We start from the raw sequence: 15,889 nt of genomic DNA, 5'->3' as shown, positions 1-15,889 counted from the left end.
CTTCAGGTAAAAGTAAGAAAATATAGTGATGTATATTCTGTGATAAAAATATTTTATATTCATATTATTTTTAGTTGATGTGTTTGAGCTACAGCAGTGAGCGTAATCATTCAGTATGAAAGTGTGTCTGCGGTGGTGTCATACTAAACTTCTATGTAATGTGTTAATGGAGCTGGTGCTGATACAGTTTTAAAACTTTGATTGATGTCACACTAAAGGTCACGGGTGTACTCTATAAGTTGTAGTAGGGGCCAAAACAGCATCATCACTTCCACACCTTGGTCCTTCAGCATTACACATAAAACCCATAAACATTTATTGCTTTGCCCAAGATTATATTTTGTAGTTTTTCCACTGAGACAAGTTCTTCATAGAGTCTATTATTAGGGATGATAAACAATGGATTTTGAGTGTGGGAAAAGATTTTTTAAACAGTGCAGGTGTGATCAACATCAAGGTTAATGCTAGTCTATGTTCCTGGGTTAAAGCAGCAAGAGCCCCAACAACAGGCACAGCTGTAGACTGGCTATTCCAGGACTGAGGCCACTTGACACCAAGTGGTTCCAGTTTCAAATTCTTATAATAGTCTTGTTTGCATGCCAGGGGCACATTGCCACGGGGCTTCAGCTTTAGATCCCTGATCACTGTAAGACACTCCGGACTCTTCACCCACCCTCAGCTGAGAGCAACTCACCTATGTGTTCATAACCTATTTACGACTGTTAGAGTCCCCCCAGTGAGTCCCCTGGAAACACTGAAAGACAGTATCACGAAGTTAAAACTGAAATTGTTTAACATTTAATGTTAGCTGTGGGGCAATTAAGTTTTTTGTTATACGATCTTAGGTTTCATTTTAGTGTGGCCATAAAGGATCATGCCCACAGATAAGACCGTGATCCTAATAAAATCATAAAACTGTAGGAGTAGCAGACTTCATTTCAATGTATCATTAATATTTGGTAACACATTTTTTTGCTCAGGCTAGTACACTTAAATTATATATATATATATATATATATATATATATATATACATATAAATATATATATATATATATATATATATAGTTGAATGCACATATATAATACATGAATATTTATCTCAAACGATGCTGTACCTATAATTAAGTTACAGGACTGCACCTCACGTGTCACTATGATAAAACCACATGTTCATGAACTTATACTATTAACACAGCTCTACAACTATTTCTAAAACACATGAGGTCATAAAATAAATTCTACAAAAATAGATATTCAAATGATGCTATTTCAAATATTTGTAGACGCAGGTGCGTGGGTTTTCATCATGCACTGACCTACTGAGGGCTTCCATGCTACCAGAGGGGCTGACATCAAGATGGCTGGGGTGCGAGGCAGGGTCTGGGGTGTCTCGGTGAGCCAGAGTTATGGGAGATGTCTCCATCGCCTCTGGACTTGGGCTTCTCAGTTCAGAACTTAGGGACAAAACTATTGGAATGGAGCCAGGTCTCACATGAGGCAAGTGTGCAGAGCGGCTGGGCTGAAGGACAACTTCAGGCATGCTGTCACTCTTCCCTTTCTTCACCTGTGATATGGAGAGGAAGAGAAAGAGAGATTAACAACAGGCGAGTCTCGTGACAGGAAATATGAGACCGCTCAGGAGGGAAATGAGACACGGCTAACGTGCACAATCATACTTGTATAACCACCAAAACAGAGAAACCTTTTCAACCTTTGCTCTGGTTACAATAAAACATGTGTTTCAAGGATCTTCTGAAGTGAGGCGGGGAGCAATAAAAGAACCACATCAGAGGGTAGGAGAGAGAAGAGGTTAGCTTATAAAACCATGAGGTTAGACTGATGTTTGTCTTACCGTGCTGACGCTGAGTGGGTATAAACAGCGCGAACCACCAACTGTCGTGTAGGAGAAGAACCTTAACCTAATTACAGCCACATTGTGAAAACCACCCCTCTGCATTTTTCAATCGATGACACCTTAAAGAAGTATTAGAGAATGTGTCAAGAAAGTTTGCCTGTGCACAATGAAGCCAAATAGCCGACTGGCTGTGGTAAAAAGTGGATGAATTGTGTCTGACGCCAGCAGCTTCAGTATTGATAATGGTAGGAAACAACCAATGCTATTGGAGGCTTTGCTCTAGATAAATAATTGCAGGCTGAATTAAAAGGCTCACTGTTTTACACCAATTATAGGTGGAACATTTCCATTTGGAGTTTAACTTAATGGCTTGCTCTAAAATCTATGGATACACTTCCATTTAGACATGTCATTGGTGCACTTAATGGGCAAATCTTTCGGAAAGTAATTAGCTCTACAAGTACTTTATCTAGAACAGGTATGGATTTTGTCCCTCGTGGCTGTCTAATTGATTTATCTAAATTTGTCATTCAGAGAAATCCACAGAGGAGGAAAATTAGATTAAAAAGAAAAGACATTTCATCAAAACCTGGGGAGATATTACGGAGACAACTGACATTGACAAGTCCCAATTCTCCAATCCAGGTATATAAGGGTGTTTCTCTTATCTCTTATTTTGCTTCTTAAAATAAATAATTCAACTTTAATATGAAAAAAGATAGAAGACAGATAATTGTGAAATTCATACAGATATTTAGCTGCTTTCCTGATTCTCAGTTTCTGCCTGTGCATAAAATAAGTGTTCAAACTTAGCAACAGCAGTATGCATAGGAAATGCATAGGTCAGATAGTAAAGAAGCCCGGCAGACAAAAACGAGGATATGACCTGGTTTCCAAAACAGGGATTAACTAATAATTTAAAAGTTTGTGACCAAAAAAGACTGCAAAGAAAATTAAATATTCAGTACTTCATATTCTTTCTCTGCAGTGATCTGCTGCACTGGGAAGGCAGTATTGAATGGCCTTAAAGCAACCTGCACCTCTGATGACTGATATCTATTCAGACTGGTGAGAGCCCATCTCAAAGATGTCGAGCTTTTCAGAAGTGAGTCTGCAATATGATCCACACCTGTTCTCCTTTGGCAAGACCACAACAAACACTTTCACTAGAGTTTTTAAAACAGAGACATTTAGCATCTGTTACAATGTTATCATTGTAACAGATTGTGTCATTAATGATATTCTTTGAAAAACAAGGATTTAGTAATATTCTACCAATTCTGTCTACCTTTGAGGTATGAGTCCTATGTATTGTGTGTGTTTGTGTGTACTCCTTTTGTTCCCGCTTTTGTACCTTTTCCAGCATAAACACTGACAAAGCCTGGTCCTTGTCCTAAGGAGGGAAACATAATTTCTGAGGTCCTGGTTAATGTTATGTGCAAGATTCAAATTATGTTTAGGTTAAGGATAGTGCCTGATGCGTTCTAACAAGAATAGTTACGCAAACCATGTGTGTGTGTTTACAACTTCCCCCTTTGATCACCTTTGGTCAACCTTCTTAATGACAGGTGCATAATAAATTAAACAGATATAATGGACATGTTTAGGGCTCCCTAACTGAAGTGTGTGCAGTGTTTCTCTCACCACCAATAAATAAAATCACTTTCATAGACCATAAATAAGGACAAGCCATTTACGGTCAATGCCAATTTCACTATCATTGGCAGTGAAGGTTGAGTTCACCTTTAGTCATTGGGATCAGAAGTTGGCTATTCAATATTAACTTAGAGTCTCATAAACATCCGGCTCTACATATTTTCATATTAGTTTAATGTCGATGGTTTCATATGAACAGTGTTGTAATAGCACCCCCTACTGGCAGAGCTCTACGGCAGTTGTTGCCTAACTGACATTGTTACATTAACTGTTCGACATCGACCGTGTTGGAGCATGAACTGTAGGTGTTGCTACAGTGCCCATGATAATAATAACCCAATTTATTGCAATCTACTGAATAAACTGTCGTTGATAAGTTGATTATATAGTGAATCGTAAATGATGGTGGGTTATTTTGAACAGTTTTTTCAATGATTAGTTGACTGTTGTCCAAGCTAGCTAACGTACAAGCTAAATGGAGAAGCTAATGTATGCTAATATGATATTTTAAGTAATACTATCTGTTCAATTACATGCGCATTTGTTCGATTAATTACTACACCTACTACTTATTAACACAGTTACACAACTATATAAAATAAAACATTTACGGTTATTCTCTGTCTTCCACACTTGGTAGAGTTCATTGAGTGGATTGCTGCATGGCTGCTAGCTAACTTCTCAGTTTAAAATTTTTAACAATTTCAGGCATTTAAAATCCTTAAGCTCTTAGTACCAGGGCTCCTTTCCATTTTGATCCATTAGCCATACCGTTTATCCCTTTGGGGGTTAATGGGGTGGCTAGAGTCAATCCCAGCTAAGGAGGGAGTCAGGTTATACCATGAACAGGTCACATAGAGACAAACAACCATTCACACACTCATTCAAACCAATGGTTTGAATTGGAGAATTGAATTTAGGGTTGCCAACCAACCTAAGCTGTATTTCTTTGGACTGTGGGAGGAAGCAGACGTGGGGAGAACAGACTCCACACAGACGGATTGGAAACAAAAGGAGGACAGGAAATACTCTTCATCATCACATGTTTTTTACTCTCTTGAGATTACAGTATCTTACTGTTGGTCAGCATTTCCTTTATCTCTACAGTGACACTGGTCTTGATATGTTCACCACATTATGGCATCAGATCTTTGTTAAAACCTGCATTGGAAGCAGCCACAGAAAGATCATTTTATTACTACTCATTTTACCACATTCACAAATGAATGTGCAGCTTATTTAACTGTGGATGTTAGATCCAAGGGTCAGAGTTTAAAACAAAATCTAATTCATCAGATGTTGCTCCCTTATTGACCTCTATAATGTTAACAAATGAATCCAGAGCAGGTTGTAAAACATGTACACAAACAGGAAATCTCTGAGCTTTAATTCTACTCATATCTATGGCCAAATGTTGTTATTGTGATGGAGTTCATCTGTAATTCTACCACATCAAGAGTCAGAGGAGCATAACATAACCCATGTTATAATAAGCGTTGTTTTTTCCTGTTGGAGATTGCCTTTATCAAATCATGTGACTGGGCAGCTAGGCCACAGGCATCAGAGGCTGTCTGAGAGACGACCTCAGGCTAATCAGCACGAAGGCAATATAGCCGATAAGACAGCAGTAGTTAGATATTTATTGGAAAGGGTGAGAACTGGGCTGTAGTAAACCATGAGGTAAATCCTCTTAAAGGACAACAATTAATCACACTAGCAAACAGCAGACAGTAGCAAACTTATTTACTGTACCTTCTTCCTCCTTGATCTTGCCTTTGCAGTGTTAGAGGTGGATTTGATCAAAGGTCCGGGTACGTTTTCTGGAACGTCTTTTTGTCCAACCTTGAAAAATTCATAAAATAAAAATTAGTGTAAAAAAAGATTTAGGTAAATTTTTAATTGTTTTCCTGCTGTGTGGAGAATGTAGCCATCAGTATTTTATATAACCAGGAAAAAGTGATGTAATAAAATCAGAGCAGGCGTGAAAATATTATCAATCAATGTTATATGTTGTCATAAAACTAAATGTGACATACAGTGGTTATGGTTTCAGCATGAGTGTCTGTTATACATTGAAAATAGGTCGTCGTCGTCGTGGTCGTCGTCATCATTGTGTTTGTGTGAACACCATTCCAGGCAATATAGACAGGTCAGCTGACACTGATAACATCTTAAAATCTCACAGAAACCCACACAGAATTGGCTTTGGTGTCGGAAAACAGCTTTTCCAAAACATGCCCATGTTATGTTAATCACTTCAGACAGATCACATGGTTAGTGTTAAAAAGGACTATGAAGGGTTCATGCAAGTTTGACCTGTGAATGTCACACATAAACAACAACACTGCATTTCACAGCACTCAGACTCGGACAAAAGCTTCCACAACCGCTACACTGAAGAGCATGAACGCATAAACAAGGACACACACATGCAGGCATGCTACAGAAAAGCAGAGCACGCACTTTTGTCCTGGGAATTGGTGTTGGTGTCTTCGCATTGAGGTGGCTGGGTGACTTTGTGTTTGTGTCCATCACGCACGCCTCCTGGGACCAGAAAGAGGACAAAGATGACAGTCATTCTTTGTATTTGCAATCTATATCTTACCAACAGTAGAGTAACAAAGGAGAACACATTCTATTTCACAGAGCCCAGGAAGCTTTGCTTGCAGGTATGTGGGCACTTTTCTTCTGAGAGCCCCAACAACAGGCTTCAGAATAGATTTTAGTAGGGTGACGACCTGCATTCTCAAAACATAAACACTTTCGCGTGCACCTCCTTCTCATCACCATTTTATGAACTTAAAGGCAACACCAGTGATCATGTGTGCTAAGTTCAGAGGCATCAAGAGGAAGCTGGCGAGAGGCCTCCACAGGCTGTGTGCGTGCGCATATACTGTATATGTTTAGTGTTTTTGTGTATGTGTGCATGCCTGTGTGGAAGATGATCTTATCTGACTGAGGGGTTTACCATAACTCAGCAGGGTCTCATGTGGCAGTGCCTTTACAGGCATTCGCAAAACACATCCCCAAAACTTGTGACCAGAAAAATTGCACTGTGTAGTCAAGGTGTTTCCAGATTTAATTTGACTTCTAAAAAATCAGGGACTTTGGATTTTATGAGCTGAGGTGCATGTGATCACTTGATGTCTTCAGCATGGTAAGCATAGTGTAACATGGGAAACGTAGCAATATGTTTGATGAACAGCAGGAGAGGTGCGAGGTCAAAGCCACGGGGATCTGAACACCTTGATCACTGCCTGGCCACCCTACTGTGGCATCAGATTGCCCAAGTCACGTTTCATGGCAATAACATTATTGAGCGAGATTAAGCGAGAATCAAGAAGTTGTCTCCAGACTGCTGTGAGGATGTATTTCCAAAAGTGGAAGTTAGGACAGGGTTTTTCTATTCTGTTTGTGATATGTTAGTTGGGAAGATACTCATGCTGCAGTTGCTGCAAAAGTCAATATTCCTTACATTTCACAGACTAGAATTATTTTAATTTGTTGTGATTTTATGCTACAATTTTTCTAATTATATTTTAAACATTTTAAGATATTAAATATGTCATGCTAACAGTTATTTCTTATCCCAATAAATCTTGTTATTGCAATTTAGTTCTTATTCTGTAAAATTCTGTGATAAATCTTTATTTAGTCAGTCAGTATTGGCCTCCTGTAATCTTTTTTATAATCCTGGCTAATTCCCAAATTTCTATACATTTGTGATGCATGAAACAAATGAAATTGCATCAGAAACAAATAAAGTTTGAATCAATCAACACTATTCTTCATGGACTTTTGGAATCTGAGTAAATCTGACGGATGGTTTGTTGTGTAATTCCTCAGGTAGCTACAGATGCAACCAGGAAACCAGCAGACCAGCCGATCAATAAAGACATCAGCCATGCAAGCAGCAAATATAAATCAACAATCGCAGACTCAAAAGAGCCACCTGTGGGGGAGTTGCTCCTGCAAGGCTGTGATGTATGATCAATACTCAAATCAATTTAAGCAGATATTTATAAACCATCACTCCACAAATGAAATTGGCAGATGGTGAGAACACAGGGCAGAGAGGAGGAACTCACATTTTTTCAACTGCATGGGCACAACATGTGGCTCTCTGTGCTTTTTCTTTCCTACGTCACTCACCACCAGCACAGGTCTATTCCATAATAATAGGAGGGCAGAAGGGCAGGCCGCCCAACAGTCCCCTTATGAAAACACATTTAAATTCCAGAGATCCTTATATTTATTTGATTTGGACCAAACTGCACACTCCCATTAACATCAGTCCCCTAAACATGCCTGGTTTTTTCATTCAGTTCCATCAATTATTCTCTGGGGAGTGGGGACCTGCGGAATTTTGAGAAACACCCAATTTCACAATGTTAAGGAAAGAGAAAAAGATCCAGACTAGGATTTGCACCAAATTTAATGGATTCTTTCCTGATCCAAAACACATCCTTCCACCAACTTTCATGGTAATCCTTCCTGTAGTTTTTTCATAACCCGGCTAATTTATTAATTGACAGACAGACAGACGAGCGAACGCAGGTGGAAACATTAACTTCTTGGCGGGGGTAATGAACAGCTGATATTCCAATGAGTATACAATACCTTGACAATGATTAGGGTAGATAGTTCTTCTGAGCAGCTTTCTTTTTCTTTGTCTTCCTCAAAAATGTTGCTGTAGTTCTGTATGAGCTTGACCATGAGCTTGTTACAGATATTTTGGTCCTTCATTGCTTCAAACCCAGGAGCCACACTGGGATAGAGAGTAAAGGGACAAAACAAAATCAAATAAATCAGATATCATCAGAGTAAAAACAGATTTCTGGTCTACATTTTACTTTAAAGAATGTGCTGCGTTGAACAAAAACAGTTCAACAGAGTCTTTGATTCAGTCGTGACACGGAAATGGAAAGTTGGTCATCAGTCGAACTAGATTAACGCAGCAGAGCTCAGCTGCCTCAGTGAGTGCAACGTCTGATGCGGTGTGAGTTGTTACTGAACAGCTGTTTGAGATGTACACCGCTGGGCTACAGGCCAAACTGTGGGCCTGATTACATAACATCAAATACACACAGACACACACGTACAGAGTGTGATGAGGAGAACGGGTTGTACACATTATACAGTATCCAGTACAGTGTCTTCTTTTTGGCTTTCTCCAGTGGGACTTGATACATTTTCTATGCAGTACACCCACGTTTATTACTGGACGTCTGGAGAACAGAGCAGCTGTAGGTCAGGAGAGTTAAGAGTATGAATGGAAAAGCACTGGCCAATAAGCCCTTGATAGAAAGAGGAGTGAGTTATGTATCTGAGCAGCTACAGGGGATGCATATGAAACCATTGACTGTATCTTTTAATATGTGAACAATGGAGAGAGATTTAAAAAGATCAAACTGTTTTCTTTATGTCATATGATGTTTAATTCAAAGTATTTCACTAGACTTAATAAGTTTTATTAACACATCTGACTTGAGAGATTACCACAGTTCAAAAGCTGCACCAACATATTTCCGGTAACATTGAACCACAGAAGAAACCAATGCTCAGTCAGAGCAGTTTAACACGGGCGTCTGACAAGCATGAAGAGTCATATTATTGGGATATTTCACTTGAAGACATTTAACACTGTGAAACATTATGAATTCAGCTTTTCTACACGAGCAACAACACCATCTGCTGGCTAAACATGTAACCAGACATAAAATAAGGAGGAAAATGACAGCAGCCATGTGCCTAATTTTAAGTCTACTCTTAATGTTAATACTTTTCTGATTAACGTCTATATTTGCTTGTTGTTTTCTTTATTAGCAAACTTAGATGTTTCACCAGTATTGGCTGCAATTCAATATTAAAAAAGCTGTTTCCATTTTGAAACAAAGATCATAACTTTTATTCTGTTGTCAGTAAAATATTTCCGCTCTAAAGCCACTTTCAGACGTGAACTATGGTAAATGTCTGGAAAATTGGGTGCAAACTTTTTATGGAATTTGCCTTTCACATATGAAGAACCCAGGAGTAGACTGTCTGAGTCTGATAAGTTTGCAACAAAAGGAAAATGTTGGATGAGGGTGTCGCCTGGGAAGAGCATGCAGGAGGCAGGACATTATGTATAATTTCCGCTACGGAAATCATTTATTTTTGTTTACAGTATATCAACACTGGCGTCGGCCCTTATCACCAAAAGCTCTTGAACTTGTTGTCTTTCCAACTTAACTAATTGTCGGCATCTTCTATGTCTATGAATGACTCTGCTCTGGCATATGAAACCTATGTTTAATATCTAACTCACTAGGCAGAAATAGTGGGATCATGATTGAATCCTGCAGCATCTGCTATCAAGACGATCTGGCCTGCATATTTTTTTCCATGTGAAATGAAGCTGTCTCTCTCTGTTAGTCATCTAAACACTGCAAAAAACATAGTTTGCAAATGTCAAGTCACAAAACTTTCAAGACTTTGAGTTATGTTCTTCAAGGACATGAAGGAGGTTTGTATATAAGATTAAAAGTCAGGTCGCCTCCATTGCTTTGAATCATTAAAACCAATGTCAGACTGAGGCATTCTTTTTATCTTAAGCCAGTGATTACCACCACCAAGGAGGTTTATGTTTTCACCCATTTTTTTTTTTTTACTATAAACATAACAGCCAAAGATAATCCTTAAAGCTGCAGTAATTCATATTTTTGCATGGATCGAACTCTTTCTCTATTTTTTGTTTTCTGACCTGCAACTTTGCTGTTCTTACTCACTCTGATCATCTCATCATCCCAGCCACTGCAGGCCGCTGTTAGTGAAGAGGTTAGCTGCTTAAGATCCAGATATTTCCTTCAGTTCCATCAAAGTTATGTTAGACTAAATTAGAGCCATGAAAGGGGTACAAACAAATGTACTGAATGTCTGAAGTATTCGATTCCTGAATTACTTTCTCAAACTCATGTTGCAAGAAGTCTGCTCTAGTGAACTGTCCGTACCTGCAACTTCAACATTATATCCCAAACAACTGGTTGCTGTTTGTCTCACTTATCCTATTTGATTGGATTAAAAAAATAATATTCGTCCAGCTTTTTTGTAGCTAGTATCTTAGAGTGGACAGAATTGACTGAAACAAGGATACAGCGATACACAATCAAGTGGGGTGGTGTGGAGGTGGCCCTTTGCCCCCGCAACTTAGTTCCAGCACCCTTAAAAAAAAATTCTTGAAAAGCTGCATTGGTGTTGTCATTGGTGCATTGGTATTAATATTTGAATGCTTCACCAACACAAAAAAACTTTAACTTACTGGAAGACGCTGGGTCCAAACACGGTGGCGAGGTTGAGGGCAGTCATGCGGTTGTCTTTGTGGTTGCACTCGACGAGCGTAAGGAAGTGGCAGAGGTAGCGGAGGAGGCTGTGGTGAACATCTGGAAGCTGCTGGAGCAGGTCTCTCATATCTGACCAAGAGCCATCATCACCGCACTCTACACAAACACAGCAAGATGTCAGAACAAGAGTATAATGTTGGAACAACGTCTACATGGATAGCAATATTCCAATTATTGACCTTATTCTGAATAAGACATTATTTTGATGATGATGTTTACATGAGTTGCTAAAAGAATATTGGACTCTAATGAGTTCTATTCTAGTTAAGACTATTGTCTTAATCTGGTTAATATCACAGTATTGCTGTCCAAAACATAGTCACTGCTATTTCAGGAAAACTGACATTTCTGGCAAACAAACTTTTGCAGAAGAGCTGAAACATGCTCTGGTGCTTAGAGCAGTCTTTTTACAACACCCACATTCTGCTCTAGTCTCTGCACAATCAAATCAAATGACCAGTGATTAGTGACGTGACTGACCGGATTTCCTGGAGAACAGTAGACACTACGCAAAGCATGAATGAACTCAAATCCTTAGTTTGGCAAATTGTTTTACAGCCAGTCTCCAGCAGGCAGTGATCTCTCCGTCCACCTGCTCTGTGTAATATCTAATCTTGAGTTGTGGTGACTAGTAATACGTGAGCATTAGAGCAAAGAGCCTGAAAATATGTTGATGCTATTACTCTGGATACATAAGTGGGTCAGAGTTGGATAAACGGATATGGCTACTGATCCTGAATGACAGAGTGACGCAAACGTTTGTGAGTACGTGCACGTACGCAGGTATGTATGTGTGTACATCTGTCTGAATATGTGGAGGAGGTAATTATGACTCCAGTGACCTTAAGCACTTACAGTTGTTTTAGACCTTTGCCATTTTGACATGACATTGGTAAACATAGGTGTTACTAATCACGTTGATTATAGAGCAGGACCTTTGTTCATTTCATTATTAACACATGGGTTCACTTCTCTTTCAGATTGCAGAACAAATTCCCTATGTGGGCGAATAAGATATATATTGACAAATGTCCTTTATCAATTAGTATTTTTATAATCTGAACAGTCTCTCACTGACCTGATCAATCAGCATCTCATGTTTATTTGCCCTTGAAATTGTAAATTAGTCTGGTGATGTCAGCCTAATCTGTCAATGAGTATACTGCTAATCAGACTGCTTGTCAAGATACCAATCCACTCATTTGTCAAATTGTGTTTATTTTTCCTGATAATGGGGAACCAAAGCAATTTATAAAGTATGCAAAAAATATAATGTTTTTAATGTAACAGTCAAGTCCTGCACCAATGAGTGGTTTTCTAATGCAGCCTTTGGCGATGAGCCCTGAAAAATCAGCTGATGTATAAAGTATGTGGTCTATGAGGGCAAAACGATTACAGCAGTCAAAATGTACACTCCTCTCTCCAGAGATTAAACCCTATGATGGAGGAGTGCCGGGAGTGAGCAGTTTCAACTGCCAAATGATTCACTTTACCTTTTATGGCCTCCAAGATTATTGACAGAAAAAGAGGTCCATCACTCCTCTATTCACATAGACTATATGGATCTCTCTCACACACACTTGATGCAGCAGTGCCTCTATGTGCACCGCCTGATGCAGATGTCTGCCGAGCAAATAGAAATGTTCACCTTCTAAAGATAGCTTTGCTTATCGTCCCATCGGAGTCACGACCCAGATATTCACTACACTTGTGAGGGTTTCAGTATCTCAGCCGTTCATGATAAATATCACATGACAGATTAAAAATCTTAAACTGGTCCATTCGAGCTGGCAGCATACATCTAGAAGAATACAAGCACAGAAATGTTCTCCTACCTTGGAAGTGCTGTATTAGAGCCTGCTGGACTGTTGAGTCTACCAGACCGTCTGGCAGCTCCCTGAGATACCGTTTCAGCAAACTAGCCACTGTACACGTGTCAGATTCAGAGAGAAGGTCCACTTCCTCGCCTCCCTCCAGCCGCTGTTTCAGGGTCTCCACAGCCCGGACGTTCCCATTCACTCTGAACAGGCCTTCCTGATGCAGGGCTGGAAGTCAGAAAAACAACATTATTCAGTTACAGTTGACTCATGTGGGATAAAGAACTAGCAATCACTCAATAATATAGCTTACTTTAAGTTCAGGTTAGTTTAAGTAAGTAGCTTTATAATTGTGTTTTCAGTGAGGCTAAAAGTATTATATTCTATATCTATATTTTATTTTGAAATCTAAGTCTATAGCTGTGATGTCCGTCCATCCTTGGAGCAATATCTCAATAACTATTAATTCAAACTTTATGGTCATAGAAGATTTGATGTGATGTGGAAGGATAGATTTAATGATATAGATAAAAAATAAATGTCCAAAATGGTAAATTCAGAGCTCACTGAATTAGATTCATTATGCCTGGCTTTTCCTGGACAGTACTAAAGCTAAAGTTAATCTAACAATGACGATCTTCATTGGTATAAAGAAGGCACTTAGCCATAGCCTGGTGGTGTGGCTAATGATGTGGCTAATGATGTGGCTAACAATCCTTGTAGCTAACTCGTCGCTCGTTCCTGTACATGCTAACCTACCGTGACAGGTGCTGGCTGAAACAGCAGCTATGCCAACATGTGACTGTGAGGTGATGTTACCTGGAGCAGCTAAATACACCGACAAGCGTCAGTGAAGCCAGCTCCTGTAGGACGCTGGTTAGCCTTTAGCTCAGATGCTGCGATGGTCGACTTTAGCGACGCGAAGTTAAAATAGTAAAAACTGTTGCTTCCAGCTGAGGCTGTTGTTTCCACGGCGACCACTAGATGTTGCCAGGGAGACGTATTTTACTGACGGTGCTTTGTGATTGGTCGCGTCACTCTCACGAGGAGCATCTCACTTTGGTTTTATCTGCTTATAAAGAAACTTTTTACATTCAGTTTTCATTCGCCCATATATATATATATATATATATATATATATATATATATATATATATATATATATATATAATATTATGTATAATATAATGTCAGTTATTTAAAGGTCAGTTATTTCACAAAGACTCGCTCATCGTTTTTTTTCTCTTTAAAATAGTTCCTCTTTGATAATTTGATAATTTAAGTAATTTAAAAATCTAAATGTATTTATACAGCCCATATTCACAAATCACACTTTGTCTCATTGGGATAAACAAGGTGTGACATCCTCTGGTCTTAACCCTCAACAAGAAAAGAAAAAAAAAGAAAGAGAAAAGAAAAACAACAAAAAAACACTTTCACAGTGGAAAAAATAGAGAGAGCCACATCTCCTCTCCCAGGAGGGACAGTAGTGCGTTAGATTCCACGTGTAACTGAACACATCAACAAAATGATAATATTTACAACATTGATCAGAAGAAACAGTTTGTAACATAATGGAGTAGTGTGTCCATTTTTAAAAGTATTTGTACATAAGAAAATGTCTGATAGAGATGAAGGGAGCAGCACTGACAAATGAATTGAGGAGTTATTGTCAGTAATGGTAGAATATGTCAGTAGGTGTATTGTATTGTCAGTTAACAATTTAAATATGCTTGACCAATTGACAAAAAACTAAAACAGTCTGATGAATCACAATCCATGAGTTCATTATGGAGGACTGGTCATAAACTGATATTCAGCCTCAGTGGTGCAAATCTATAACAAATCTGCAATGATGAATCATGAAGGTAGAAATACAGCAGAGGAAACATGGAGCTCTTGAGGCCCCGTGGCGATTGACCACTCAAGTCATGATGCACTACAGAGCACTGACAGATGACGTGAAAAATAAAAATACCATAGACGCATGCCCAGGATCATACACCAGCCTTGACATGCTCTGGCTAATTTACTATATGCATAATATTCACATCTTGGCCCACATGCAGTGAAAACTCTCTTGAGGAAAGGGGCTGAGGCCTTAAATCACAGACATTTCTCCCAACAACCTCAAAGAAGATACATGTTTGGATTGAACATTGAAAATTGAATGTCTCCTTTAGCTGAGCTCTGCTGATACTTAAACTAAATTTCCTTAAGGAGGCATTTTCACCTCATGGATTTCTCCACAGGGCACAAGGGAAAGCATCAGAATCAACATTTTAAAGAAGCCTTTGTGAGTAGAAACACAGAGGCCATAACACAAGATGCAAACCCATCATTCGCAGTAAGAATTGACAAACCAGATTGGACTTTGCATAGAAGTACAGAGATCAGCTTCGTTACTACCACAACAAGAATTAACCTCTAAAAGAATGCAAAGGTTAAAGTGGCGGAAAAAAGAGGAGCTGTTTGTGGTCCAGCTCGTCCGTGAAGCTTGGAGGTGTGATGTGATGACTGGGACTTGCATGGCTGATCCTGGAAAGGGCGCTCTGATGTTTACTGATGATGATGTAACTTATGATGGCTGCAGCGGAATGAATGGAGAACGCTATTCACCCAAACGTAACTGGAGGCGTTACATCATGCAGCAAGATAATGACATAAAACAAAGGAGTTCATCAGTGGAAGGTTGGTCTAGTCAATCACATGGTCCTTACCCAACAGAGCAGCATTTCAACTCTAGAGCCCATGTGGTCAAAGACTGGAAGAGCATCACACCATGGCAGACAAATGTAGATTTTAGGTCATGGTATAATGTATCTGTTCTTTTACTTTTGATCAACTTAAAAGGGAATAGTCTGATACAAAATGTGCTATGTCTTAAGCTATTTAACACGTCTAAAGAGTTGAAATTCTGTCCTCTTTTAATCTTAGACTCAAATGTCTGATGTTTACAACAAACACAGTAGAATTGGCTCGGCCATTTTAGCTTTAAAGGGACTGTACGGGCCAGTGTTGCCCAGACCAATATGGTGGACGTGTCTATGTTCAACCAATATGTCTATACCATTGTGTATCATTGTAAAGAGCCTGAAGTTTGTGTAAGCATGAGGAAAACAAGTTCTACCATCATGTTCTGACATCTAGTGTTCAAACAGAATAACTACATGTGGGAAA

At 39.1% G+C, this 15,889-nt stretch overlaps 1 protein-coding gene across 4 annotated transcripts in view; it reads right to left on the bottom strand.

Moving 5' to 3' along the window:
- fam13a (family with sequence similarity 13 member A) overlaps nucleotides 1-15,889 on the bottom strand; it is a 49,817-nt gene that overhangs the window by 29,320 nt on the left and 4,608 nt on the right. For all 4 annotated transcript variants that reach the window (XM_020101304.2, XM_069530981.1, XM_069530980.1 and 1 more), the window contains exons 3-8: nucleotides 12,728-12,937; nucleotides 10,811-10,988; nucleotides 8,134-8,281; nucleotides 5,977-6,057; nucleotides 5,266-5,355; nucleotides 1,319-1,566 (exon numbers count right to left, since the gene is read on the bottom strand). In XM_020101304.2, the coding sequence (XP_019956863.1) occupies nucleotides 1,319-1,566; nucleotides 5,266-5,355; nucleotides 5,977-6,057; nucleotides 8,134-8,281; nucleotides 10,811-10,988; nucleotides 12,728-12,937 (955 nt within the window). The remainder of the gene's footprint in view (nucleotides 1-1,318; nucleotides 1,567-5,265; nucleotides 5,356-5,976; nucleotides 6,058-8,133; nucleotides 8,282-10,810; nucleotides 10,989-12,727; nucleotides 12,938-15,889) is intronic.

This window comes from Paralichthys olivaceus, chromosome 8, assembly GCF_024713975.1.
Source record: "Paralichthys olivaceus isolate ysfri-2021 chromosome 8, ASM2471397v2, whole genome shotgun sequence".
Classification (NCBI taxonomy): Eukaryota; Metazoa; Chordata; class Actinopteri; order Pleuronectiformes; family Paralichthyidae; genus Paralichthys; species Paralichthys olivaceus.
Note: the sequence above shows the minus strand (reverse complement) of the source record. Positions and strands in the feature narration are given on the sequence as shown.